This window comes from Antedon mediterranea, chromosome 1, assembly GCF_964355755.1.
Source record: "Antedon mediterranea chromosome 1, ecAntMedi1.1, whole genome shotgun sequence".
In the NCBI taxonomy this organism is placed as follows: domain Eukaryota; kingdom Metazoa; phylum Echinodermata; class Crinoidea; order Comatulida; family Antedonidae; genus Antedon; species Antedon mediterranea.
The window spans coordinates 29,636,638-29,663,402 of record NC_092670.1 but is presented as its reverse complement, the minus strand read 5'-3'; the positions used below and the strand labels follow the sequence as shown (position 1 = coordinate 29,663,402).

Sequence of the window (26,765 nt, the reverse complement as noted above, 5' to 3'; positions counted from 1 at the left end):
AATGTAATTGTTAAAGAACAGCTGTATATTGTACATGAAGCCTATAATATACAGTATACATATTATATATTTGAACGTTACACAGGAGGAAACCGTCAATAGGGGTCATCAATCACTGAAACAGTCTCTAAAGTGACAGTATCATGAGACCATCAACTGAAGTGACATATGACAGTAGTGAGTGGTGCTTTTAACATTTGTCGTGTTCATCTTGTATCACTGCCATATCACGTTTTACGGCATCGTTATCATCATTATATGCCGTCGAAAGTATGTTGTGATTGGATGTGATTGAGAATATTGCCAAACAGCAACATTTTAGGGCCACGCCCAAATGGGTTTATTCATGTGAAGCGATACAAGGTTGAATCTTTTTTTAATGGCAGCAGTACATATTGGGGATGACAAAAACACCAATGACAGCAACTTTATCCTGTACATAAGCTCAGACAGCAGCCCTAAAGGTCCGCAGATTCCCCCTATTCGGCTATATACTCGGCGCGTATGTCGTCTTATGGCGTTCAGCTGAGTTAGAAATACGTGATACGGACTCGGACTGACAATAAATACACAGCAGAATGATAAAACAATAAATAAAGAGAGCAGTTGATTGCTTCCTGTACCAAATCATCAAACATCAAACTCTTAGGAACTCGCCCAAAATGGGTTTATCCATGAAGTGTGTAATCATTTTTAAGCAGCTCAAATACCAGAGGCTCCATTCGTGATCAACAATGTTGATAATACAAACACATTCACGATAACGAGTTATTTTATAATTGAAATATATCTTTCAATCTTAGAGTTTCTAAGGATTTCTCTATATAGTACAGTTATCTTCTATATATATTCAATCTGATTCCGATAGACTTTTCAATAGAGTTGTTATAGATTGTGTATAGAAATTGTATAGAGATTGTATAGAATATCTTTAGAAATTCTTTAGAATATCTTTAGAGTTTGTTTATATATATATCTCATATAATTTCTAATAGAGTTTCTAAAGATAATAATGGACTGATGGACTTTTCGATAGATTTGCATAGAACCTGTATAGTAGAAATATCGATAGAGGTTTTATTTAACTTCTGACCAATTCTATGTTCTATAGAATTTTGATATATTTTCCAGAGTTATTAATATTTAGTTTAGATATAAATTATATACAAATTAAATCTTTATGTTAACTTGTATTCAACAACAAATCATGGAGATAATCCATTAACAAATTAAGGTGCTTGAAACATCACTTAATTAAAACATCACATCTTGAACTTCCATATTTATCTTTTCTTTTTTCCCATTAAGTTCTTTCAACTTGTTAGATAGTGAACTTTTAATCCCCGCACTGGTGCAGTTAGGGAATTTTCTGCATGAAAGTTCTGAAAAGATATGAAACACAGTCCTTTTTTGTAGTTTTGAGAAAAAAACAAAAAACCTCATAAATTCTTTAAAAACAAATATTTATTCTTTATTTTTTCTATAAATATATCAATAGTTCTCGAAAGCTAAATGTAATATAGGTAAGATGACGCAATATAATTATTGCGCAACGTAATTAAATGACTTAGGCAAAAATATTTTGAATATAGTGTGACTTAGGCAGTTTTACAATTGCCTTTACAAAATAAATAACCTGTTAATTAAGTTATCAAACAGTGAAATTAAACAACATTGGTTCACAATATGATTATAAACTACAAACTACAGTATACAACACCCTCCCCCAAACCCCTGCCCCACCCCCAGCTCTACCCCCCAAATTATAATGAAATGTTCAAACTTCCGTGTGGGGAAAACTATCAAAAAATAGTTGTGCGTGCAGTGCGGCAAAACATGCTTCATCGACTGCAAGTCATTGAACTTGCGTAGAGTTATCGCTTTAGGGTCACTAAATAGTTGCACCCATCCAAAAAGCCTATTTGGGATTTTGATCCTTTGTGGTAGTACTTCCCATTGAATTTCAGTACCGAATGACAGTTTAAACTTGATCTGCCCATTGGTGGTATACTCCAATGCTCTCAAATCGTGAACAGTTGGATCTCCTGATTTTTTTCCCTGGCCGTATACTAGACAGGTAGCTTCCACTAAGTTTTCGAAACTGTTCATGATTTAATTGTTTTCGACAATTCTCCATGACGACAATGTAATATCTCGGGGTAAAGATGTCGTCTACAACAATTTTCATTCGATCGTTGCATGCATGGAGTCCACTTCCATTTGTGTATGTCCTGCGACAAGATATTTTTGTGTTATTTTAATTTTTTTTTTCATCGCCAACTGCAGATATGCATTAGCGACAGTTGCATTGCGATTTTGGTATCCGCAACCGTCGCTCCAGATAATGATTTCTTTGATACGTGGGTTTTTCTCAATTACTTTGTTGAAGTGAGTGTATTGCATAGATGCAAACACATCACTACTCAAATCGCCTTCTTGTTCCTCCCACACGTAAAAATATCCCTATTTCTTCTTTAAATCGTAGAGGGTGAAATTGTGCACTTGTAGTTTTTTTTTGTAGTACATGGTACTGGCTTTTGTCCGAGGACATAACAGAACAGCCTGTAAATCCATGGTCCACACAGACACCTCATCACTTGCATTATCTTTATTCTCAGACTTTCCTTTTCTGGCTTGATTTTTGCTCAAAATATGTGCCTCATGCTTTAGCAGCATCAATGTTCCCGTGTTTTGCACTAACGCAAACATCGCACTGGTCCTTCCTTGGTATGAAGACAGACAGGTTTTGTTCATGAAACGTTTGAGTAAATCGTGTTTGGCACACTGCTCAATACCCACCATTCTCTGCAGAAGATTTATTCTCTGGGTGAAGCTTGGCAATTGTTGTATCAGGATACAAAAAATTTGTATTTCTGTAAGTGGAAGTGTTTCTACAATAATGTGATAGTACTGACGGTAGACCATTTAGCCACTTCCTAAGGTAATCTATGTCTCTCATTTCTACATAAAGTACGCAGTCTTTCCTGGATAAACAAAAACCAAAGCAGGGTTAAGTATTTGAATAACAATGAAGAGATGCTATTTGCATAGCATTATACATTGTTGTTAGAGTTTTGTAAAAGTTACATGCTGTTTTTCGTTATACCTGTACGAGGTCTATGCGGATTGTCTGCCTTAGGTGCGTCTTGGTCGTTGTTTAGCCAATCAACAACCGTTCTCTGCGAAAGGCCAAGGGTGGATGCAAACATCGACTTGCAAACCTGGACAGATGTACCATCATTCAGCTGAAGTCTGTATGAAAATGAACACTTTCTTCGTGACTGATTTACTGGAACTTTCTTTTGTTTCATGTCAACCTGTATTAAAGAAAAGAAAATTCTCAGAACTTGGAGTCAGATTCCTTACAGCTCCACAATTTCACCCTTCTTAAATTTCCTTTGTATAATGTATTTGAAATTACCTTAGAAACTAATGTCCGAACTTATAAACGGCGTTTATTCCATGATTTCATTTTAAAAAAAATTGGAAATATCCATTCACGTTTTTCTTCTTACAAAGATTGGCAATCTCTTAATTTTCATTTCCTACAGAAGTTTGAATCTCATCCTTTGCCCATCTTTTTCTCAGGTTTTTCAATCCCTTTCCTGTTTTTATAGGCTTTTCCTTCTAGACGTCGACGTCCTCTTTTGCAGATATTCTGGTTCCAAGTGTCGGTTTCTGGCCGTTTATGACGCTTAATCACAGTTACATTCTGAAAAATATATTACAGTAATACTTTAGTAAAAAAGTACAAAAAAAAGTACCACCGGCAAAATAATAAATAGAAACTGTTTTTAATTTTGAAATAGAATCACATTATCATCTTCCTCTGTATCATCCTCTTGCTCGGATTGGTCATCATCTTTCTCTCCATCATCTTCCTGCTCTGGTCTGTTTTCATCTCCAACATCCTCCTGCTCTAGTCGATCTTCTTCATTAGATGGTGTTGACACATCATTGGGATTAGCATTAGGGACAAAGTCTGGATCCATATCTGAATCATCAGGTTCTTCAAATAAAAAAAAATTAATTGTATTTTCAATTCAATGTAATTGTAAGCCTAGGCTAATAATAATAAAGTATAAACAAAAATTAGGCCTAAATACTGTACAAGTGTTTAACAACTATTTATTTATATAAAATATAATAGTTAATTATACTGTATCTCAACCGTAATAGTAATAGTAAATAACGATTATTTTATTTACCTGACGTTTCGCCAACTATCAGTTGGCTTTCTCAAAGTATGTCACAGTTGACCTCTAGATGACGGGTCAACACATTGGTCCACACTTGACTGAGTTTGTAACCGCCCTCATGTCTATTAAAATTGGGGGTCTTCCTGATCCAGATGGATTCCTTAACCCAGCGCCTTAATCTGACCGATTCCCTGTCTACTACTTTCAAATTTTCCCTATCAATGGCGTGATTTGTCTGCGCAGCATAGTCAGTGATTGCCGACTTGTTGATTTCTGTTTGCGTTGCGATCGTGTGTACGCTCGTTCCGAGACCAAATCAACGTCCTTTTGATGTTCTTTTAGTCGAGTGCCCAATTTTTGTCCTTTCTCACCGATATACGATTTGTTGCAACCAGCACAGGGGATCTTGTATACGCAATCTGTAATACGGGTGGTATCTTATCTTTTGGATGTACAAGCTGCTTTCGGATGGTGTCCAGAGGTCTCACTGCAGTGGCAACCCCTGCTTTTGAAATGTCGTTGCACTACCTCCGTTACTCCTTTCACATACGGGATGACTACCATCGTTTTGGTGTTCTGCTTGTTGTCCAATTCTGCCCTAGGTTTGTTGTCTTTAGTTGTGTTCATGTCGGTTTGTACTCTTTTGAAAGTCCACTTAGGATAACCACACTGTGCTAGAGCATCTTTGACGTTCCTCTTTGTTTTTATCTGTCTGCTCAGTTATGAGTTTTTCTTTTCTGTCGAAAAGTGTTCTCACAACTGACAATTTGTTTTAGAGCGTGATGTGAATTGAAATTCAGGTATTGGTATGTGTGTTATTTTTTTCTGTAAACCGTTAACTTTAACGAACCATCCTCCTTTCTATGAACCAGTGAGTCTAGAAACAGAAGTTTCCCTTTATTTTCTTCTTCATATGTAAACTTGATATTGTTAGTGGCATCTACATTGTTTTAAATGTTGTGTCCAGCGTAAGACTGATCCTGTTTTGATGATTTCTAGAGTGTCATCCACGTATCTGACCCACAGATTAGGTTTAAGATCTGGAGGTGCCGTATTAAGAGCCATTGTCTGTAAGAATCGAAGAAATATCAAAAAGAGTGGCAGACTCAAAAAAATGGATTTCTTTCAAATTTTGCACATGGCTATATATGTGTTGAGAGAAATCAAATATGAAGTATTTTTTATTTCACACGTATATTTCCATGGCAACGGCCAAATTTGTGTTTTTGTCAAATTTTGTCCTTTTTAAAGGTTTTTTAAAATGGATATTGGTACTACTTTGATGAACGATATTTTTGTGTTGTTAATTTAATTATAAAAAATAATTAGTGTATGCATAATAACAATGCATTGTGTACCTGTTTCAAATTTTTTTATTTTTTTTTATTTCATACCTTGGGAGATACCATTTATTTAAAAAGGGGTGTTTTTCACTTTTTTTAAATTGTTCAATGCAACTAAACTTTACTTCACCATGACGCCCAAAGTGGTGTATTTTTTTAGCTGATTTATTACAAATAGGTAGTTCTAATGTTTAATAATTGATTTCTAAAATAAAATACTGGGGTAAATTTAAAATCTACAAGCAGTGTTGCGAGAAACATAGGCATTTTTATAAAAAAAACATGGTATATTAGTAAAAACATCTTATTTTCTTTGATTATTTGATTTGAAACTCATTGGTCAGAAAAATTCTTAATGTTTTATATAGTTCTAGTTGTGTTGTGAGAAAAAAAATAATTTTTAATTATAGATTCTGTAATTCCCAGTTTTATTGTCATTTTATAGGTTATATCCTCTGGAAATTTGAATAAATTATCAGATCGTTGTGAATTTTAATCTTTGCAACAGATTACTCCTCTTATTTTGAAGCTCCTCTTTCATTTGTTTACTTCTTTTATTTGCTAACCTAAGCAGATCCCATATGCCCATCCACCACCACTTTCGACTACCACCCCCCCCCCCACCCCGACTATAACCACAAAAAGATAAACTGCAACACTTTGGTCGACCATCCACTATAGAGTGTCAAATGCATGCATTCAAGCACCACCCACACTGCCGCTACTATCGCCCCAATGAATAGACGGATTCAAACTCCTCCATCCCATCCCCTCCCCCTTTCTCCAAGCCCCCACCCACCCCAAGTTAAAAATTGCAATGCAAAAGATAGGACATAAAGTTAAGTTTTTAGACCGTCGCCTTCAACCCCCTAACTATTTAAAAGTCCTGGATCCACCACTTTCCCCTCCCCGAAATAGAACCAATCAAAAGTCAATGATATACTGAGGTACCGTATATTTCGGTGTATAAGTCGCACTTTTGACACGCAAATTTGACCTCTAAATTAAGGGTGCGTCTTATACACCGAACATAAATGCCTCACCACACAGATTGTACATAGGCCTAGCCTAGGCTAGGCTATCGTCACCTCGTTTTCTAGGCCTGAGTAGGCTAGGCCTAGCTACAGTAACTAACTAACGTAACGGCAACCTGCTTCTGCCTAGGCCTAGTTTTCAAGTCATTTTAGCATGATGTTATACTAAATATGATGAAAAGATTTGTTCATTATGGCGCTCCGATAAAATTTCATTTGTAAACGTTTACGTCGTACGATTGGAATAGTATTTATTTATACAGTAGTTATACGCACGATCGCCGTACCCCAAGCGCAAGCCCTTCTTTTGGTGGCACATGGTGTACGGTATTCGACTAGTATATTCTCCAGGTGATTATAGCATGGACCTAGCGTACACACTTCTCGGATACATAGACACTAATCGAATACGATTGTCCATGAAAACGTGCGCCCTCTCGAAATGATCGAGCGAGGCTAGCCCACACACGTGCGTGTTACACACACGGTCATGCACTCGATGTTGCGGCGAAACTCATGAATAACAAGTTAGAAAGAACTTGTTGAGGCTGGGCGCGGTCGAGCCTAGGTAAGAAAAAACCTAAATAAAGGACGCCGTTGTAGATATAACAAAATATATTATTACAATAATATTGATTACAATTTAAAAAAACATTGTTTTGATGAAATATAAGGTGCGTCTTATACATCGACGATATAAAAAATACCGATATTTTACTCTCAGTTAGGGGTGCGTCTTATACACAGGTGCGACTTATACACCGAAATATACGGTATGTTAATGCTACATAACAAATATTGAAGCCCTGATTTGAAATTTCATTTCATTTAAGGTCAGCATGTAAAATATCACACTTTATTATTAAATATTGGTTTTAAATTCTATATTTTTTTTTACTGTGATGGTTGGATTCAGTATTAATTATTAATTAATAATTATCTGATAATTATTTAATTTCCCTTAGTTATGCATAGCAACAGTTACTATGGTAACTAAAAATGAGAAATTCTTTAAATTTTGCATATTTATCTCATACAAATTTAAATTTGTAGATTATTAGCAGGCATGCCCCTATAAAAAAAATCGTCGGGATCCCGGCCGGGATCCCGCCGGTATCCCGGCCGGGATCCCGACGGGATCCGGTAAAATCCCGCGGGATTTTCGGGCGGTATTCCCGGTCGGGAATCCCGAAAAAATCGGGATATTTTCGGGATTTTCGACCGGGAAATTAGCGAAATTGTGTTCGGGATTTTTGCGATATTCACGGCCGGGATCCCGGTCATCCCGCGGGATTTTCGGGCGGTATTCCCGGATTTTACCGGGATCCCGATAAAAATATCCCGATTTTTTGCGATCTTTTAATCGGGATTTTTGCGATATTCACGGCCGGGATCCCGGTCATCCCGCGGGATTTTCGGGCGGTATTCCCGGTTTTTACCGGGATCCCGGTAACAAATATCCCGATTTTTGGCACAATTTTAATCGGGATTTTTGCGATATTCACGGCCGGGATCCCGGTCATCCCGCGGGATTTTCGGGCGGTATTCCCGGTTTTTATCGGGATCCCAATAATAAAATATCTCGATTTTTTTGGCGAAATTTTAATCGGGATAATGCGCAAAAACGAACGGGATTTTAAACCGGGATATCGATCGGGATCCCGCTAAGAATCCCGATCGTTATCCCGGTTTAAAATCCCGTTCGTTTTTGTGCATTATCCCGATTAAAATTTCGCCAAAATATCGAGATTTCAGCTGTAAATTTAAAACGGTATATTCAATAAATTTAATCCTGGTCGGTACTCCCGTTCTGAAATACTGTGATTCTACCAAACTCTTACTCCAAGAAGGACAGACGTCTAGAAATTAAATGAAATCTGTTAAAACAATAAAAATGCATTTTTATATTATATACAAATTTCATTACGGTAATTGTGTGCTTAAATCTTAAACTAAAATAAAGATTTAACTGATTCACTGTTGTTGATTGTTATCGATAGAATTGGCAACATTTTGGTCGTTTGATGTGTTTGTAATATTTACTGTTTTCTTCTTTTATTTCAGAATAAAGTCTGTAATTTTGAGTAGGTCTGTTGTATTAAGCATGTTTTTTGTTTTACTAACAATGTTCATTAATTATTCTAACTAATTATTTGTATTAATATCGTAAATGATTGAACAACCGATCTGCCGATGTAGGATAAGATATCATAGTAATACAATATAACCAAAACATATGAGATTTCCAAAACCCTCTGCAATACTCATCCGGCATTATTATCAGTGTTGATCCATCTTTTACGATATGTTGTTTATGATTTAATAACGAGTTAAAACAACACCTTTGAGTTTTTTTGTATATTATTGAATAGCTTTCCATTGTTTTTATGACCAAGTTCAGTTTTATTAACTTGTTGAGGGTATTAAGCTATTGGTTTCCAGCTGATGAGTGCAATATGCACTCCTGCATAGACAATGCATGTTTCGTTTTATGCAGGAGATCCAATCAATAGCCACCTCCCTAACTGTAAGGATCGAAACAGCCGTAACATCATCGATAATATTTTCAATTCAAATATTTGATAATTAATAATTTAATGTAAAATAACACTTTTTTTAAAGTAATTTTCGAACATTTTCTAAACAAATTAAATGAAGATGATGATATGACTGTCCTGGGATAAACCCGTTTCAATTTTAAAAGTGTTTTTCATTTAATTTTGTTTTCGCAATGACTCCTACAACATATAATTATGTCTGTTTATAACGAAAGAAAGCGCAATAGGGCCTAGCCTATATGATATAGTTACGTACGTCGTATGTGTTTTTTGTTTACCGTTTATAATTACATTTTTAAACAATAATCCTTCAAATTCTAAATAGCCTATAGGCCTATAACTTACCTTACAAAATACTTTGTACCTTTATAATCATAAATATTCTGATCATAAATGTTCTGATCATGTTATTTATAGTTTACCCATTAGTCTAGCCTAGCTTGTCTGTTCCTTCTTCATCCTCATTCACCTCAATTTTCCGAAAATTAGGCCAAGTCTAGAGATAGGAATAGGCCTACTACTAGCCTAGTAGTACTTTTCAGATGCCTGTTTACACTCATATCATAGTAGTCCGAGTTCAAATCCTTTTTTACACAAAGCAATATTCATAATTATATTATTGAGTATGGTGGTGTATGATAAACATTTTAATAAATATATGCACAAAATAGTTTTCACATTGTGTCTGGAGAGACCAAATAATAATAATATATAGGCCTAGTAAAGCTTAGTATCAAAGACCTAGTATCAAATAGGCGGAACAAGCCTAGGCCTACGTAGGATACGCACGGGGGCGGGTGTGGTAGGCTAGCGGATGAGGAAGGGGAGGGGGAGTCTGGCAAGGCAGGCTGCTGTACCTTTTTGACTTGCAATGCAACACAAATATGAGCTTCTAGGCCTATATATATTTCAACTAAAGCAGCTACTATGATACTATATAGGGTATAACAATAAGGTGTAATTAATAAATATTAATCACAACGAATAAATCTACAAATTTATCAAAAACACCTACGGTTTGAATGCGTTGTACGTCGCTGCTAGCAGCCGACCGGCCTAGAATTGCTGTGATCTGGTTACAAATTTAAACCAAGGCGGGAACGAGATGCGTAAATGTCACGCGCACGCAAGTTCCTATGGCGCGCTGTGTGCTATTTTTACAAGCACATTCAATTTATAAATATTTTATGATAATCAATTACAGGCCATACTAACGTGTCTAATTACAACTCCCTGGTGCGATGCTGTTACTCTGGAGTAATACTAATCTTAGGCCTATGTCAAATTAATACAAACAAAATTGTAATTTTAAGAGTTTTTAGTTAGGAAATCCCATTCCATAAAACAATGAATGCTTAAAGCTGTCGTCAAGACAACCATGACTTTCCCCTAGAACTTCCCACGCCTAAAGAGTGGAGTCAGTTTCTAAATATAGATATTGGTACCTGCTCTACAGTCTACACAAAGAGATGCCGACAATTAAAGCCGGCCGTCCGACACACCAGACCAAGTGACTGTGTCAATGAACTGAACGAGAAGACTGCTGCTGCCTTTCTATGTTGACACTTTCAGAGTTTTTACTTAGGAAATCCCATTCAATAAAACAATGAATGCTTAAAGCTGTCGTCAAGACAACCACTTTCCGCTAAAACTTCCCACGCCTATAAGTGGCGTCCGTTTCTAAATATAGATCTTGGTACCTGCTCTATAGTCTACACAAAGAGATGCCGACAATTAAAGCCGTCCGACAAGCAAGACCACGTGACTGTGTCAATGAACTGAATGAGGAGACTGCTGAATTCCTTTCTATGTTGACACTTTTAGGCTTATAATTAATATTCGAATAATTTTGCAGGAGGGGCGTTTACTCAACGAAAGCGTTATTTTTTTGGTGTAATACCATGGTACATATATAATCAAATAGCCCCTATGAAAAATTACAACACAATTAATATAGAAGTGACAAAACACAGTAAAACTTGTATCAATATGCTTGGTAAATTGTAGATGAATGAATTCTACTACTACAAATAGAAATGTGTTGTAATAGAATATTGTTGTTCCCTATCCAAATAAATACGGTAATATGAAAATAATTCTTTTTCCACTATAAAGGATTTATATATATATATATATATATATATATTATATATATTAAAATGACAAGAACCTTATAGAAAAACATTGTAAAAATACAAAATACCGATCATTTCCTTTTGACATTTTGGCAAATTAAAACGCCATGTTGCATTTATTATGACGGATGCAAATCAAATTGTAAACAAAATTAGGCCTACTCATAGTTTTCTCCTTTTAATGATTAATTGGTCAATCTCATATTGCCGTACGAAAGTCATCATTTCATTTGTCTTTTTATTAGCAAATTCATTTCTATATACCCGTGTAATCTGCATATTTCACTATAATAATTACCATTCTAGAATAGAGCTATAACAGTCAATGAAAACATTAAAATCTTTTTCATTCATTTAATAACGTATTTATAAAACCTTCAAAGCACTTCAAGACGGTAGGCCTATATTCATTGCAGCAAGACACTGTTGGTTGTTGTGAACGTTCAACCTTTCAGCAACTGTAGGATTTGTCTAAACATTATTTTTAACAAATTAAATTAGTATAACAAAACTGGGTTTATTCCCAGGACAGCCATCATCATCATGTGTTTTATAATAATTGATCTTTGCTGGACACAATTCAGAAAATACCTCATAAATATTTTTTTAAATAATAGCTTATTATTGATGATGCAATGGCTGTTTCGATCCTTAATGTTATAGGAGGTAACTATTGATCGGATCTCCTGCATAAAACGAAACATGCATTGTCTATGCAGGAGTGCATATTGCACTCATCAGCTGGTAAACCAATAGCGTTAATACCCTCAACATATTAAAACAACTCAACTTGGTTATAAACATGTTAATCGAAAGGTATGGTGTAATAAGTAAATATAGTAAGGTAAATGTGATGATAATACGATAAGAAATCAACTCGTTGTTAGTATTACCATGGAGAAATAAGTTAGGACTCCATGGTATTTACTGAAGATGAGGTGTTAAATAATGATATAATAATGTGATTAACTATAACGATTAAAGTAGCCGTGGCGGCGCAGCAAAAGGTTTGGTACATAAAGTAAACTGTCTTTAGAATTAATACTATTGTAAAAAGGGATGCACGGCTGGTTTGATCATTGTGGTACATGTATTTAAAACAAAAAATAACTCAATTCAAATCAAAAACAACATTAAACCTATATAATAAAATAATAACTTACCGTCTGTTACGTATCACTGTATTACCTAATGAAATGAATACACCGGCGATTTCGAAATTAAGACGCACCAATGTTACGCTAAATATTAAGTTTGTGGAAGAGTAGAGAAGTCCAAATCCCGTCTCAATGCTAAATAGATGGTCTCAACTCTCGATTACAAGGACAAATACCACTAATCGATGGAATCATTAAACATCATTAATCCCGTCTATCCTTATCCCGTCGTAGCGGCGGGATCCCGAACAAAACAATCCTGGTTGACCGATGGGAGCCACAAACCAAATGACCGAATCCCGCCATCCCGAATTTGCGATATTTTCCCGATCCCGACGGGATGGCCGTTTATCACCGGGATCCCGTAATATCACAAATTTGCGATCTTTTCCCGATCCCCATCCCGGTGGGATGGCCGATTCTCACCGGGATCCCGTGATGTCCCGATTTTGCGATTTTTTCCCGATCCCGATCCCGGCGGGATGGCCGATTCCCACCGGGATCCCGTGATATCCCGAATTTGCGATCTTTTCCCGATCCCGATCCCGGCGGGATGCGCGAATCCCGGTGGGATTCGGGCATCCCGACGGGATCCCGCAACATCCCGGTGGGATCCCGGCGGAATCCCGCATTTATTTTGTATGGGGGCCTTATTTGCATTTTCAAATTACCGTTTCACAAGGTCATATTCGTAAGCACTTTCTTCTGTGATTATTTTTATTCATGAAAACCCCATATTTTATTTACAGCGGCCACCTCCCTTAACGGACGCACTTTGAAAAGCCTGTTTGTTCTTCCTATCTAATTAGTGCATTTGGTGCTTACCGTAAGCAGCTGCGGGCACCTTTTTGTACTAAAAATGAGATTTTTTGTAAGCGGCCAATCGAAAAATGCGATACTTATTGCATGGACCTATGAATTAGAGGTGCATGTTTATTGTATTTCTTTATATATTAGCTTTATTTTGAAGAGGTTTTAAAAACATTACTGTGAAGAGATGAGAAAACTACACAGATTTTGACCGACCATTTTTCATATGATAAAAGTTTTTAAAATTTGTCTGAAAATGCTAAAAAATACTAAACCACCTGATTATAAATAATAATAGGCCTACAATTAGCTGGAAAATTGAGAGGCTCGTTTCGTTAAGAATATCGTATACAGCCATAATAAGTCATTTTGGCCCTTTATCGGCAGAACGTCCCGTAAGGGGTCATCGCCCGTAAGCGGCCACTTTTCCAGGTCCCGAGGGTGGCCACTTACGGGAGGTTCAACTATATTTAAAAAAACAATTATCCTTAGTTATGCATAGAAACAGGTTCTAAGATAACATAAATAATACATTTTGACATAACTTGACCCAACAAATGACCCTTTTCACAAGGTCAGACATTTTCTGGGATTCAGTAGATAAGTAAATTTGGGAAAAGGTAGTAAAGCTATGTAATCAATTGTTTGTAGTCATGAAACCCCATATTATAAATATTGTACTTAGTTACGTATAGAAACAGTTGCTACAATACACTATAGGTAAAATGTTGATGTCATTTGACCTCAATATGTAAACAATTTTTTTTTTCATGAAACTCCATATTTAACTTTTTTTTAAATATCATTTGTTACGTAAACAGGTTTAAGATAACACTAAAGGTCATTTTTTACCTTTATTCAGATGAATCGTCATATTAGGATTCAGTATTTAAAGTAAATTTGGCAAAAAGTAGAAATGTAAAACTATGTAGAAAAAATGTTTTGTATTTATGAAAAACCCCTTATTTTTTTGAAATTTTCGCATAGAAACAGTTACTATGGTAAAATGTTGACCTCAAAATGAATGAATTTACAAGGTCAAGTTTGTCATTAATGGAATGCAGTAGAAGTAAAATTGAGAAAAATTACAAATGCAATCAATTCTTTGTATTTATAAAAACGTCATTGTTTACGTTTAAAAAAAAATTACTTTCCTTAGTTACACATAGAAATGGTTGCTAAGGTAACACTATAGGTAAAATATGAAAATTGTTGAGAATTGTTATGAACTATCTTGTAAATTTTGATCAAACATTATAGTCCATGGGCTGGAGGGGGGTTACCGTGCACCCCCCCCCCCCCCCCCCCACAGTTAAACTTCTTTGGTATCATTTTCTTCCCACGGACATATAGAGTGAAAAAATCGATGTTAACAAGAAAAATATAGGGATGCATTGTATGTACTTGCGTCATTTGTAATGATCATCAGTGTTTTATCTTCAAATATTTTTTGGGGTAGGGGGTAACATTGATCCTAATAACCCAAGAATCCAACATCTAATTAGTATTATCTTAGTAACATTGTGTAGCATACATCTTTTAAAATCTTTTAAAATTTAAATAAAATTAATCGGAAGATTATTAAGGTCAGTAGAGGTCAAAAGGTCATTGACCTTTTGCAAAATGCAAATTTTTCCCAAAATATAGATAAATTTCAATATCGTATCTACAATTTTCAATATTTTTTATCTTAATTGTGTTTTACTTGTGCTTACTGACATATTGAATAAGAAAATATATGTTAACAAGATAAAAATTGCAGTTCATTATATACAAATTTTTATTTTTTATTGTTAAAAATTGCAATAAAAATACATTTTTTGGGGTAGGGGATAACAATAATAGCAATAACCCAAGAATCAAACATCTAATTAGTATGATCTAGGTGTCGTTGTGTAGCATTCATGTTTTTTAATCATATAAAATTTGAATAAAATTAATCGAACCAATTTTAAGGTCAGTAGAGGTCAAAAGGTCACTGACCTTTTGCAAAATTGCAAATATTTGCCATAATGAGATACATTTCAATATCAAATCTCCAATTTTCAATATTTTTTATTTTAATTGTGTTTTACTTGTGTTTAGTGACATATTGAATAACAAAATATGTGTTAACATGAAAAAAATTGTACTGCATTAATACCAATTGTCATGTAATTTTGTTATTCTTCAAAATTACAATAAAAAGACATTTTTGGGGTAGGGGGTAACAATTATCCCAATAACCCAAGAATCCAACACCTAATTAGTATTATCTTGGTACCATTGTGTAGCATACATCTTTTAAAATCTTATAAAATTTTAATAAAATTAATCGGACTATTAGTAGGGTCAGTAGAGGTCAAAAGGTCATTGACCTTTTACAAAAAATGCACATTTTTGCCAAAATATAGATAAATTTCAACATAGTATCTATAATTTTCAATATGTTTTATCTTAATTGTGTTTTACTTGTGCTTACTGACATATTGAATAAGAAAATATATGTTAACAAGATTAAAATTGCAGTTCATTATACACAAATTATCATTTTTTATTCTTAAAAATTGCAATAAAAATACATTTTTTGGGGTAGGGTGTAACATTAATAGCAATAACCCAAGAATCAAACATCTAATTAGTATGATCTTGGTGTCGTTGTGTAGCATTCGTGTTTTTTAATCATATAGAATTTTAATAAAATTAATCGAACCATGTTTAAGGTCAGTAGAGGTCAAAAAGGTCACTGACCTTTTGCAAAATTGCAAATATTTGCTATAATGAGATACATTTCAATATCAAATCTCCAATTTTTTCAATACTTTTTATTTTAATTTAATTGTGTATTACTTGTGTTTACTGACATATTGAATAACAAAATATGTGTTAACATGAAAAAAATTGCACTGCATTAATACCAATTGTCATGTAATTTTGTTATTCTTCAAAATTACAATAAAAAGACATTTTTGGGGTAGGGGGTAGCATTAATACCAATAACCCAAGAATCAAACATCTAATTAGTACGATCTTGGTATCGATGTGTAGCATACAGTATATTTTTTTGTAATCATGTTGAATTTAAATGAAATTAATCGAACGATTATTAAGGTCAATGGATTAATAGTTGTAGTAAAATGGGGACCTGTCCTGTTTTGCATTCTGACCCCTTTTGACCTCAAATGACCTATTTACAAGGTCAGATTTTCTGGGAGGTCTTTCTGTATCTCTTTACACAAAATAGATTTAAAAATTTATAAAAACCATTGACGCAATTATTTCCAAGTTTAACATTATTTTCCATCAACTACATATTTCAATGCAAAATACTGTTTTTCTGGCAATTAATTGAAATAAACCTGGCAACACATTCTCCTATTTTATCTAAACTATTCGTATGACTCTAGTAGCATTATGACAAGCCACATATACATTTTTTTATTGGATTAGCCATATTTACATTGTGTTTCATGTGTTTTGTTTGTTGATATTTTGTTATATTTTTTGTATTTTTCGTATTTTCCTGGCAACACAAAACCTATGTACGAAATTTACCCCAGTGTTTTTTTTGTGATTATTGTTGACGAACCTATTGACTATCAAATTAAAAAACCTCATTTATTTAAAAACACCACTTTGGAAGTTATAGGTACGTTTATGAGGTATACTTTTATAAAAAAAAATATTTTTTAAAAACACCCCTTTTTAAAATAATGGTATCAACCAAACTCCATTTTGTAATTTTTTTTTTTTTCTACATTAAATGGAACTCAATACATGTTGTTTACACTGCTATCAACAAAAACTGTATACTGTAAGTATTTTTGGTTAAAATAAGTATACAAGTTTGTACTTTTTCACTATAGAAAATCTGTGAAAAATGGCAAAAACATCAAAATTTGGATAATTGACCGTTGTCATGGCAACGGGGGCTAAAAATTAAAATGAATGTTGTAGATATGCTTTTTATTGAAATGTCTATTCATGGTAAAAATTTGAGAGAAATCCATTTTTTTACATCTGCCACCAAATCTTTGATTTTTACAGACAATGGCTCTTAATAGCTTTCTTTTCTAGCCATTCCATATATAGGTTTGCTACAATCGGTGACACTGGACTGCCCATAGCTGCTCTGAATTTCTGGTAATATATCTGACCTTGGAAAGTAAAATATGTCGTTAATACGAACCGTAACTCTACAATTTCTTGAACATTCAGCATTGTGCGGTTTTTCAAATCCTCATCTTGTACTAATCTTTCTGTAATTATGCTGATCGCTTCCGGAATGGGTGTGCAAGTAAACAATGACACTACATCGGGGGATACTAGCATCTCATCCGTACCTATTTTGATTGTTGACAACTTTTTTGCAAGTTCACTGAAGTTTAATATATGATGTTCGCTTTTACCTACTAAGGGGGCTAAGAAAGAGGTCAGCAACACTTCTAGTATATGCGATCGAGCCTGTGTAATCTATGATAGGCCTGTATGGGTTTCCTGCCTTGTGAATTTTTGGAGTGCAATATATCTTTGATATGTTTTCTGCAGTCGGATACAAAAATTTATATATACCTACGTTTATTTTTATACTTGCCAGTTGGATCTTTCTTCAATTTTCCGTAAGTCTTCTCCTCCCTTAGCATGTCGGATACTTTTCTATGTTTTCCTTTTTGTCGACTGTAGCTTTGCCTTTATCCGCTGGTAGAACTAAGATGTCTGGTTATTTTTTCAGTTTGTAAAGTGCCTGTCGTTCTTCTTTAGACACATTGGATTTAGGAGGCTTTTTAGTACCAATTGTTTGGGCTACTTTCATCCTGAGGTCCGCCGCTACTGCTGGGGTCAACAAACTACATGCCTGCTCCTTCGGGATTTCATCGGATATACGGCAAAATTAAGTCCCTTCGACAGAACTGACTCTTCATTTTTAGATAACTTATATTTAGATAGATTGACTACCCATTTTTAAGTTGCTCCCCTGCTAGGCTTACATTATTGGTAGAAATCTTGTCTCGTTTATCTTTCAACACAGAAAGCTTCGTTATGTGTCGCCATTTTGTTTGTTTGTATTCCCGGTCACGTGAACTCATCAGGTGATTATCGACCAAATATTTGTGTTCATTGCTGAGATTTTTATTTTCAAGGGATTCAATTTTTGTCTTTCTGATTTTATCAAACTGTTTTAATTTATAATTTACATTTTGTTATCCTTTCCCGGACAAGCTGTTTTTCTGCTTTTCTGATGATCTCCCTGGCGTGTACAGTGTGAATAGGGCATTTGAGTCGTAAACTTGACGGAACTATATTTTTGTCCTTGCATCGTAATGTAAACACAAGATGGTTTCTGTGTCTAGCAATCTTTTTATTCAACCCTTCAAAGGCCCTAATCTCAGTCACTGTGTTATTTCCGTAATTTTGGCGTAACTCATTAAAAAGATTCATTCGGTTGGTATTACAAATAAAATATAATAGTTAATTATATCTCAACCGTAATAGTAATAGTAAATATTGATTATTTTATTTACCTGATGTTTCGCCAACTATCAGTTGGCTTTCTTAAAGTGTAGTGACACGTATGTTACAGTTGACCTCTAGATGACGGGGTCAACACATTGGTCCACCCTTGACTGAGTTTGTTACGATTTTTCTTCGATTAGAATTTACCACGTGAGCCATTTTTACAGATGAAAATTGCCTAAGTCACACAGCTGAATTAGGCAGAAACACAAAAAAACGATCTGAGCATGTGCAAATGTATATAAAAGCACTCAGATATTAATGTACAGAGGGCAGTATAATGATATAAGCAGTGAGTTAGGCAGAAAAACAAAAAAAGGCACTTTTGTTATGAGGCTGTTGACATGCATTTATGAGTTTTATCGGATGAATCAATAGGAAAATGTACAGACTATGCCAAATATATTTAGAAGTTTATCTTTCACTTAATTAGAATGAAGAATTCAATAGGCCCAGTTATATTCATTGACCAAATTTACAGTCTGGATACCATACATAAAATAAACAGGATAATGACAGGATATTTTGACAAAATACAACAAAATAAAATTACAGGTATATTACACACAAAATCATACCACATATATACTTACATACACATTCAAACATGATTGAAACATTAATATAAACTGTCATCAACGAAAGTTCCATTTCATTCTGATGCACATCAACAAATATCTGGCGGGATTCAAGCTTACATATAGGACGGGTATTAATGGACCACAGACAAACACACCAGGTACCTTTCTTCACATTCAAGGTGAGAGTGATTATTGGACTTGCCAACTATAGCACTAATTTTTGCGGGGTTCAAACTTTCCTTTCTTTACTATTTTTTAAAGCATTTGACTTCCGTCCTGTAAGGCTCTTTCCCATTAGCTCATGTACGTCTGGATATACCAATATGAGCAACCTTCTCGCATAAGTTATTAATTTATGAAATTAATTAATTTAGCCTTTTCCACTAGGACACCCTCTTCAATGTCAATCTGTCGAATTGAAAAAAAAGTAATACAAAAAAATGTTTGTCACTACAGTAAACATTTAAAATTAATCATTTCCTTTTTGTTGTTTAAATTACAGTTTTTCAGGTAAATACATTTTTTTTAATCCAATTTGTGGTCAAAGTGGATAACTATTATGTTAAAAATGTTAAGAATTATTTTCAGGGGGACAAAACATCTTTAAACATACTTACTTCATTCATTCTCAATCATTGCTAATTCTTCCTCAATTTTCAAAACAACATCACTAATTATTGGTTTAATCTCTATTTGTTTAAGGAATGCTTTAACAGTATGACATGTTGATCAAAAAATGCGTTAAGGCATCTTTTTTAACCCCCGTTCTTGCTGTCAATGTAATCAACAATATAAGTATTTATATCTGATGATTTCCTCTTTGTTGCTGACTTGCTTGTACTAGCCTCTGAATCGGAGTTTGCCAAAACTGGTAATGAATCATCAATGACACCATCCACGATGTTGCTTAATAACTCACTGCATACGCCACTGACATTGGTGTCTGGCAAATTTCCTGTACTTCTGAAAGTAGAACAAAAATACTGTACATTTATATTCAGCCTGAATGTGCAAGGTTGTAAGAAAAAATTAACTTCATATTGAAGAATTTAATATTAATATAATACCTTACTTCTCCTAGTGGTAACAAATGAATTTAAAATTGCATTTGATCGGCCCATTTATATTTGTGGCGTTTACTCCAAAGTTTGTGCCCACTTTGTGTTTCTCTCAACTTCCTTAATACAAAACATATGCATCTTTGATGTTTGTAAACTTTTTTGATGCAATCTGCCCTAAAGTATGAAAAAAGTGAATATGATTGCATCACAATAAAAAATGTATCATAGCGCACATAACCACCAAAGGCAACAACATACAGGTACTGTACCAAAAATGTGTGGCATTCCCATCCCGCATGTGTGTTGGTTCTTTTCTCTCTCTCCCCCCTGATCAGCAGCTCCCCACGTGCGAGTACCACGTCTGATGATCAAGAAAAGGAGGAGAGGACGCTGGTTGGTCAGAAGAAAAAATCTGTACGATTTTACAAATGAAATGGCTACCAAATCCATCACTCCGAATCCGTCCACCGGAGAAAAATCGTACGAAATCCAGACAGATTTTATGTGAATGCTTCTATTTTTTAACACTATACCCATTTTCTACGATTTTTTTTTCCGGCCACCAGACCGGATCCGGGCTTGATGTGAACGTAGTTTAAGGGTAGTTACAGTACAAGACATACTTTGCTATCTGCTGCAAAAGTTTTAAAAATAATTCTTGAGACTTTCTTATTATTTGGTTTTGTATGCTTTAACAAATCATTACCATAAAAAATGGCACCATCTGCTTTAATGATCATTTTGTCTACCCTAAGTAAATAGGTTTGGCAACGTTGTGCCGATAACAAAGCCATAAGCACACACAGTCTATGAGTGAGTTTTTTTAAAGATAAACTCTGTATACCGTAGGGTAACTCCCTAATGTGATTAAATACCTCTTTAACGTCCCATATTTCCTCATCTTCTCGGGATTATGCCTTCCTCCATAGCCAATTTTCTTTAATTCACTTTTCTTTTGTATATCCAACAATCATCTTTTTCGTTTTTAATATACCTTACCATTTCTGTTTATTATTTTGTATTGTATTGCTATGGAGGAAAATAAATGTCTTTTGAAATATTATGTTTTGTTTGTTGTCGCTACACTGTACTCAAACAGACGTACATAGGACTACCGTTAAACACAATCCAAATAACATTTATTCAACATATCAACTATCGTGACTCGCGTCCATGTTAAAAACCCTCTCTCGATCCCCGCTAGGTGGCGCTAGATCGATATTGCATACTACCACATCTCCCTTTTTCTTAGAGATTGATTAATCAGCTTTATAATTTTAAGTCGCGCAGCAACTAAACTTTAAACACAAATTAACATTTAGAGTAAGATCATGTCAATCATTGAATTTCCATCTGTGTTTCAATAAAGGTCCGATATTGTTCATTATCAACCAGTGTTCAGTGTTTTTATTTTTGGTGAGTGATTATAGATCAGTGTTCATTATATGAAATTAGGATGTTACATATTCATCCAAATAACGTGGTCTTCGCCGGTTCCGTTGTGGTCTGGTATTTGATGGTGTTGATGCTTCCGGTGGCTTCGGGTTGTTGCGGATGTCCGCTTCAGTTGGCGTTCCCGCATCGCTGGATTGATCGTGATTGGTTGGAGTTTGGTTTTCCTTCACCTCACCATCTCTCTCCTTTGGTTGTTCTTGCATCATCACATCGTTGTTAGTGAGCTTCCGTGTCATTGCACGATTTCTTCTCACTGTTTTTTCATCCGTATCGATGTACACGGACCTGGGTGCCTTGTGGTATCCCGTAATTGTTCCGTGACGTTTTAAGTCCGGTATATATACTTTGTCACCCGGACTTAGTTGTTCCGCATCTGCAGCTCTGTGACGGTTGTCAAAGTTTCTCTTCATTTCACGTCTATATCTCTCCTCTTTCTGTCTAAGGTCAGTCTGGTCTGGTAGTTTTGGTCGGAGCTCTTCTGGGTGGCATGGCACTCTTGTCTTTAGTCTCCGACTCATATTCAACTGTGTTGGTGAATACCCATTTTGAAGTGGTGTGTTACGGTACTGTAGCATTGCCAAATACTCATCGTCACACTTGTTCATGAAGGATTTGATGGTTTGTACTGCTCGCTCCGCCTCGCCGTTTGACTGTGGGAAATGAGGGGATGATGTTACATGTTCAAATCTCCAGCTCTGTGCAAATGCTTTGAATTCGTCAGAGCTGTATTGTGGTCCATTGTCTGAGAACAGGACGTCTGGTATGCCTTGACGACTGAATATTTTCTTCAATTTGGCAACAGTTTCTTTCGTATCTACATTCTTTGTGACAATGCAGACCTCAATGTCTCTTGAGTAATAATCTACAGCAAGTAGATAGTTACGTCCCTTGTAATGGAAAAAGTCGGTACCAACTCTAGACCATGGTCGGTTTGGGAACTCTGTTCCTCGCATTGGTTCTGCTTGACTTCTCCTGTATCTTGCGCACATCTCGCAGTTCCTCACAACTTTCTCTATGTCTCTCGATATCCCTGGCCACCATACTGAAGACATTGCATTTGCTCTCATCTTTGTAATTCCTTGGTGACTGTCATGTAGACAACGTAGAATATCTGTTCTGAGTTTTGGAGGGATTACTAGACGTTTGCTCTTTAGGAGGAGGCCTTCATGTACAGAAAGGCTACCTCTTTCTTTCCAGTAGCTGTGCAGATAGCCGGATGCCTCTGATTTCTCGTTCCATCCTTCTTGAACATGGTACATCACCATTTTTAGAGTGTCATCTTTTCGCAGTTCTGACCTTATCTCCTCCAGTCTCTTGTCTGATGCTGGTAGAGTCACCATCACGCTGTTTACGAAACATTCTACCTCATTCCTTAACTTTTCTTCACGGTCGATCTCTTCGTTTGCACGTCTTTCTTTGTGCCTCGGCGATCTTGACAGTGCATCGGCTGTGTATAATAACTTCCCGGGCACATGGTTTATATCAAAGTTAAACCTCATCAGACGCATTCGGAATCTCTGAACTCGTATAGGGAGTTCGTCAATGTTCTTGGTAGAGAAAAGTGGAACCAATGGTTTGTGGTCGGTTTGGACTCTAAACTTGAGTCCCACTAACAGATCGGCCCAATGTTCAAGTGACCATGTGGTGGCAAGTGCTTCTTTTTCGATCTGTGCATATCTGCGTTCCGTTGCCGTCATGGATCTACTTGCATAGGCTACTGGTCTCAGCTCGCCATTTTCTTGTTTCTGTAGAAGCACAGCACCTAGTCCAAAACTGCTCGCATCGGCTGATATAACGGTTTCTTTCGTGGTGCTGTAGAGTTTCAGTACTCTGTCTGAGCTTAGTTCATTCTGTATCTTGACGAATGTTTCTTGTTGAGCTTGGTCCCAAACCCATTCATTTTCCTTCTTCATGAGATCCCGTAATGGTTTGGTGGTCTCTGCCAGGTTAGGAACGAATTTCATCTGTTGGTTTACCATTCCTAGGAACTGTCTGAGTTCTGTGACATTGGTGGGTGGTTGCATTTTCATAATTGCTTCGATTTTCTTTGGGTCTTTTCTCAATCCTTCACCATCGATTATCTGGCCCAAGTAATCCAGTTTCGTCTGAGAGAATTTGCATTTCGCACTATTTAGAGTTAGACCACTTTTGTCTAATCTCTTCAGTACTGCATTGAGCCTATTGTCGTGCTCTGTCTGATTGCTGCCAGTGATCAGAATGTCGTCCATATGACATACAACACCTTCTAGACCTCTCAGCTCTCGGTCCATCTGCTTTTGGAAGTACTCCGGTGCTGACGATATCCCATAAGGAAGACGTTTAAACACATACCTCCCAAAAGGTGTAATGAAGGTAGTTAATTTTGTGCTTTCTAGGCTCAGCTTCACCTGGTGAAACCCTGAGTTTGCATCGAGTTTTGAGAACACTGTTCCATTCGCCACCTTACCAAGTGTCTCTTCTACCTTTGGCATATGATATAGTTCTCTTCGTACTGACTGATTCAGCTTCGTTAAGTCAACACAAATTCGTACATCTCCATTTTGCTTCGGCACCACAACTATAGGTGCGCACCAGTCGGTTGGTTCATCGATTGGTTCGATAACTTCAAGTTGCACCATCCTCTCTAACTCTGCCTTTGTCTTTTCAAGCAGTGGTAGGGCAATTCTTCTTGGTGTTGTAAGGCAAAATGGTTTGGTATCTTCTTTCAGTTTGATGGTGTATTCACCGTCTAATTTACCAAGGCCTCTGAATAGTCCTGGGTATTCTTCCTTTATTTTCTCCTTTGTAATTGGAGAATTGACGTCAACTGCTTTCACACTATAGGTTCCTGGTATCTCATGGATCAGTCCAAGGTTGCGAATTGCTGGAACTCCTAGCAGTAGTGTTGTTGCGTTCTCGACTATATATACTCTTTCTTCTATCTCCGAGTTGTTTCCATGTTGTTGTTTCAGCTTCATGTCCACAAATCCTCGTGTTTTCAGTGGTGTATCGCCTGTACCCACTAGCGTCTTGTCGGTTGGGAACATTTCTCCGAATCGGTTTTGATACACTATATTTGGCATCACTGAAACTTGTGCACCGGTATCAATACACCATGACAGTTCTTGATCGGCTGCTCTGAGTTTGATGTGCCATCCAGGTTGTTTGTGTGCGTCTTTCAACTGTGACCTGTTAACTTGTTGGACACTAACACCACTTATCAGGAAAGGGTGTTCGTCATCGACTTGGTTGACTCTGCTTGATCGGTTTGCAGTTGATCTACACACTACCTTATAGTGACCAGTTTTTCCGCATGCATTACAAGTTGCTGATTTTGCTGGACAGTTCTGTTTTCCATATGGGTGAGATTTTCCACAATATCCACATTTCTGACATTTCCCCTCATTCGTTTGTGGGCGGGCTGCCTTGTTGTGTGAGTATTGTTTCTTGGTTTGCCCCTGCGTTGCTGGTCTCGGCTTTGTTTTAGGTCGGACTTGGTCAATGGTTGCGGTTTTAGACTTCTGGAGTTCTTGACTAGTTGCCTCTTTCAGTGCAAGGATTCTAGTAGTTTTAGTCAAGGATAACTTTGCACCCTCGTCGTATAATTTCAGCTTGCAGCTGTCGTTAGTACACGAAAATGTTAATTTGTCTCTAACTGCTTCTTCTTGAAATTCCTTTGGGAATTTACACTCTGCCGCCCTTTCTTTCACCGTTGTGACCCATGAATCAAATGACTGGCCTGGTTCTCGCTGTAAGTGATGCCAGAACCGTTGCCGTAACATTAGTTGTGGGTCGCGCCGAGAAAAGTGTTCGTCAAATTTGTTCATTATGACTGTGTAGTCGTTCGGATCCTCAGCTGGGATTTCTTCTTCATTTTCTGGATTTTGCATTGCAGGCTTGAATTTAAAATTTGTGTAGATGTCAATGCTGTTATCGCCTATACAGTTTAGCAACAGACCTACTTTGATTTCGGTTTCTTTCTTTGAGTTCCCTGTTGCTTTGAGGTAAATCTCAAATTTCCTCTTCCACTTGTTCCATGCGTGTGATGGATTACTGCCATCTACAATTAATGTTTCAGGTGGCTTTATGAACGTTGCCATAATTATTCTTATAATTACTGAATAACTTACGGAGTTCAAATCTCTTTAATTCCTAGGCTAGGCTGTGCGGTTTACTGCGTTGTGGTTGCTATGCAACTTGTTTACAATCGTCCGCTGTCGTGCGTCGTTGTGTGAGCGTTCAACCGCTCTCGCTATTCTCGCTAGGCTAGGCTACCGCCGCTGGGGTAGGTATCTCGGAAATCGATCGTTACTGACCTTTCTGAGCGTTGGATGAGTCGATTCAGACACACTTCTGACACCATATTATGTTTTGTTTGTTGTCGCTACACTGTACTCAAACAGACGTACATAGGACTACCGTTAAACACAATCCAAATAACATTTATTCAACATATCAACTATCGTGACTCGCGTCCATGTTAAAAACCCTCTCTCGATCCCCGCTAGGTGGCGCTAGATCGATATTGCATACTACCACATGAAATGAAATGAAATTGGTGGCTTTAGATTAAATGTTCATTTTACAAATCTAATTAAATTATGTGATTTAATCGTTTGGCCATTTTCCAGGACCAAACATGACGATGCTGTATTTACTGCTGAGTAACTGTTTGTTGATTCAAATATCATTGTAAGGAATTCTAAAGCAAGACCTACTGTACATTGACTAATTGTGTGGCTGCAAAAGCTTCCCATCTCTTTATATAGCTTCTGTATTGCTTTAAGGATGACCGTCTCCAAAAATTCAGGATTACTTTGATGGCTGTTTCATTATTGATACTGTTTTCAGTTTCAGTTTATTTACCATTTCAATTTCTGAACATATAAACAACTTATTTGGATGGATAACCATAAAGCTTGGTAAACGCAACGCAAGTGTTTTAACCAATGACAAGCGA

The 26,765-nt window shown here is 36.1% G+C and overlaps 1 protein-coding gene and 2 long non-coding RNA genes across 4 annotated transcripts in view; 1 reads left to right on the top strand and 2 right to left on the bottom strand.

Annotated features, from left to right (window-relative positions):
- Positions 1–26,765, top strand: part of LOC140063636 (uncharacterized) — a 478,535-nt gene that overhangs the window by 68,898 nt on the left and 382,872 nt on the right. The gene's annotated exons all lie outside the window — the stretch shown is intronic.
- LOC140048740 (uncharacterized) lies at positions 2,505–5,250 on the bottom strand. The gene is made up of 5 exons (XM_072093522.1): positions 4,209–5,250; positions 3,816–4,009; positions 3,422–3,712; positions 3,107–3,317; positions 2,505–2,984 (listed from the first exon to the last, which is right to left on the bottom strand). The coding sequence occupies exons 2-3, from the start codon at positions 3,990–3,992 to the stop codon at positions 3,563–3,565; spliced, it is 327 nt and encodes a 108-aa protein (XP_071949623.1). The 5' UTR covers positions 3,993–4,009; positions 4,209–5,250; the 3' UTR covers positions 2,505–2,984; positions 3,107–3,317; positions 3,422–3,562.
- On the bottom strand, positions 19,592–26,138 carry LOC140063631 (uncharacterized). Its single transcript, XR_011847647.1, has 5 exons — positions 26,122–26,138; positions 21,247–21,400; positions 20,378–20,545; positions 19,928–20,273; positions 19,592–19,718 (listed from the first exon to the last, which is right to left on the bottom strand). It is a non-coding gene; the product is annotated as an uncharacterized lncRNA (long non-coding RNA).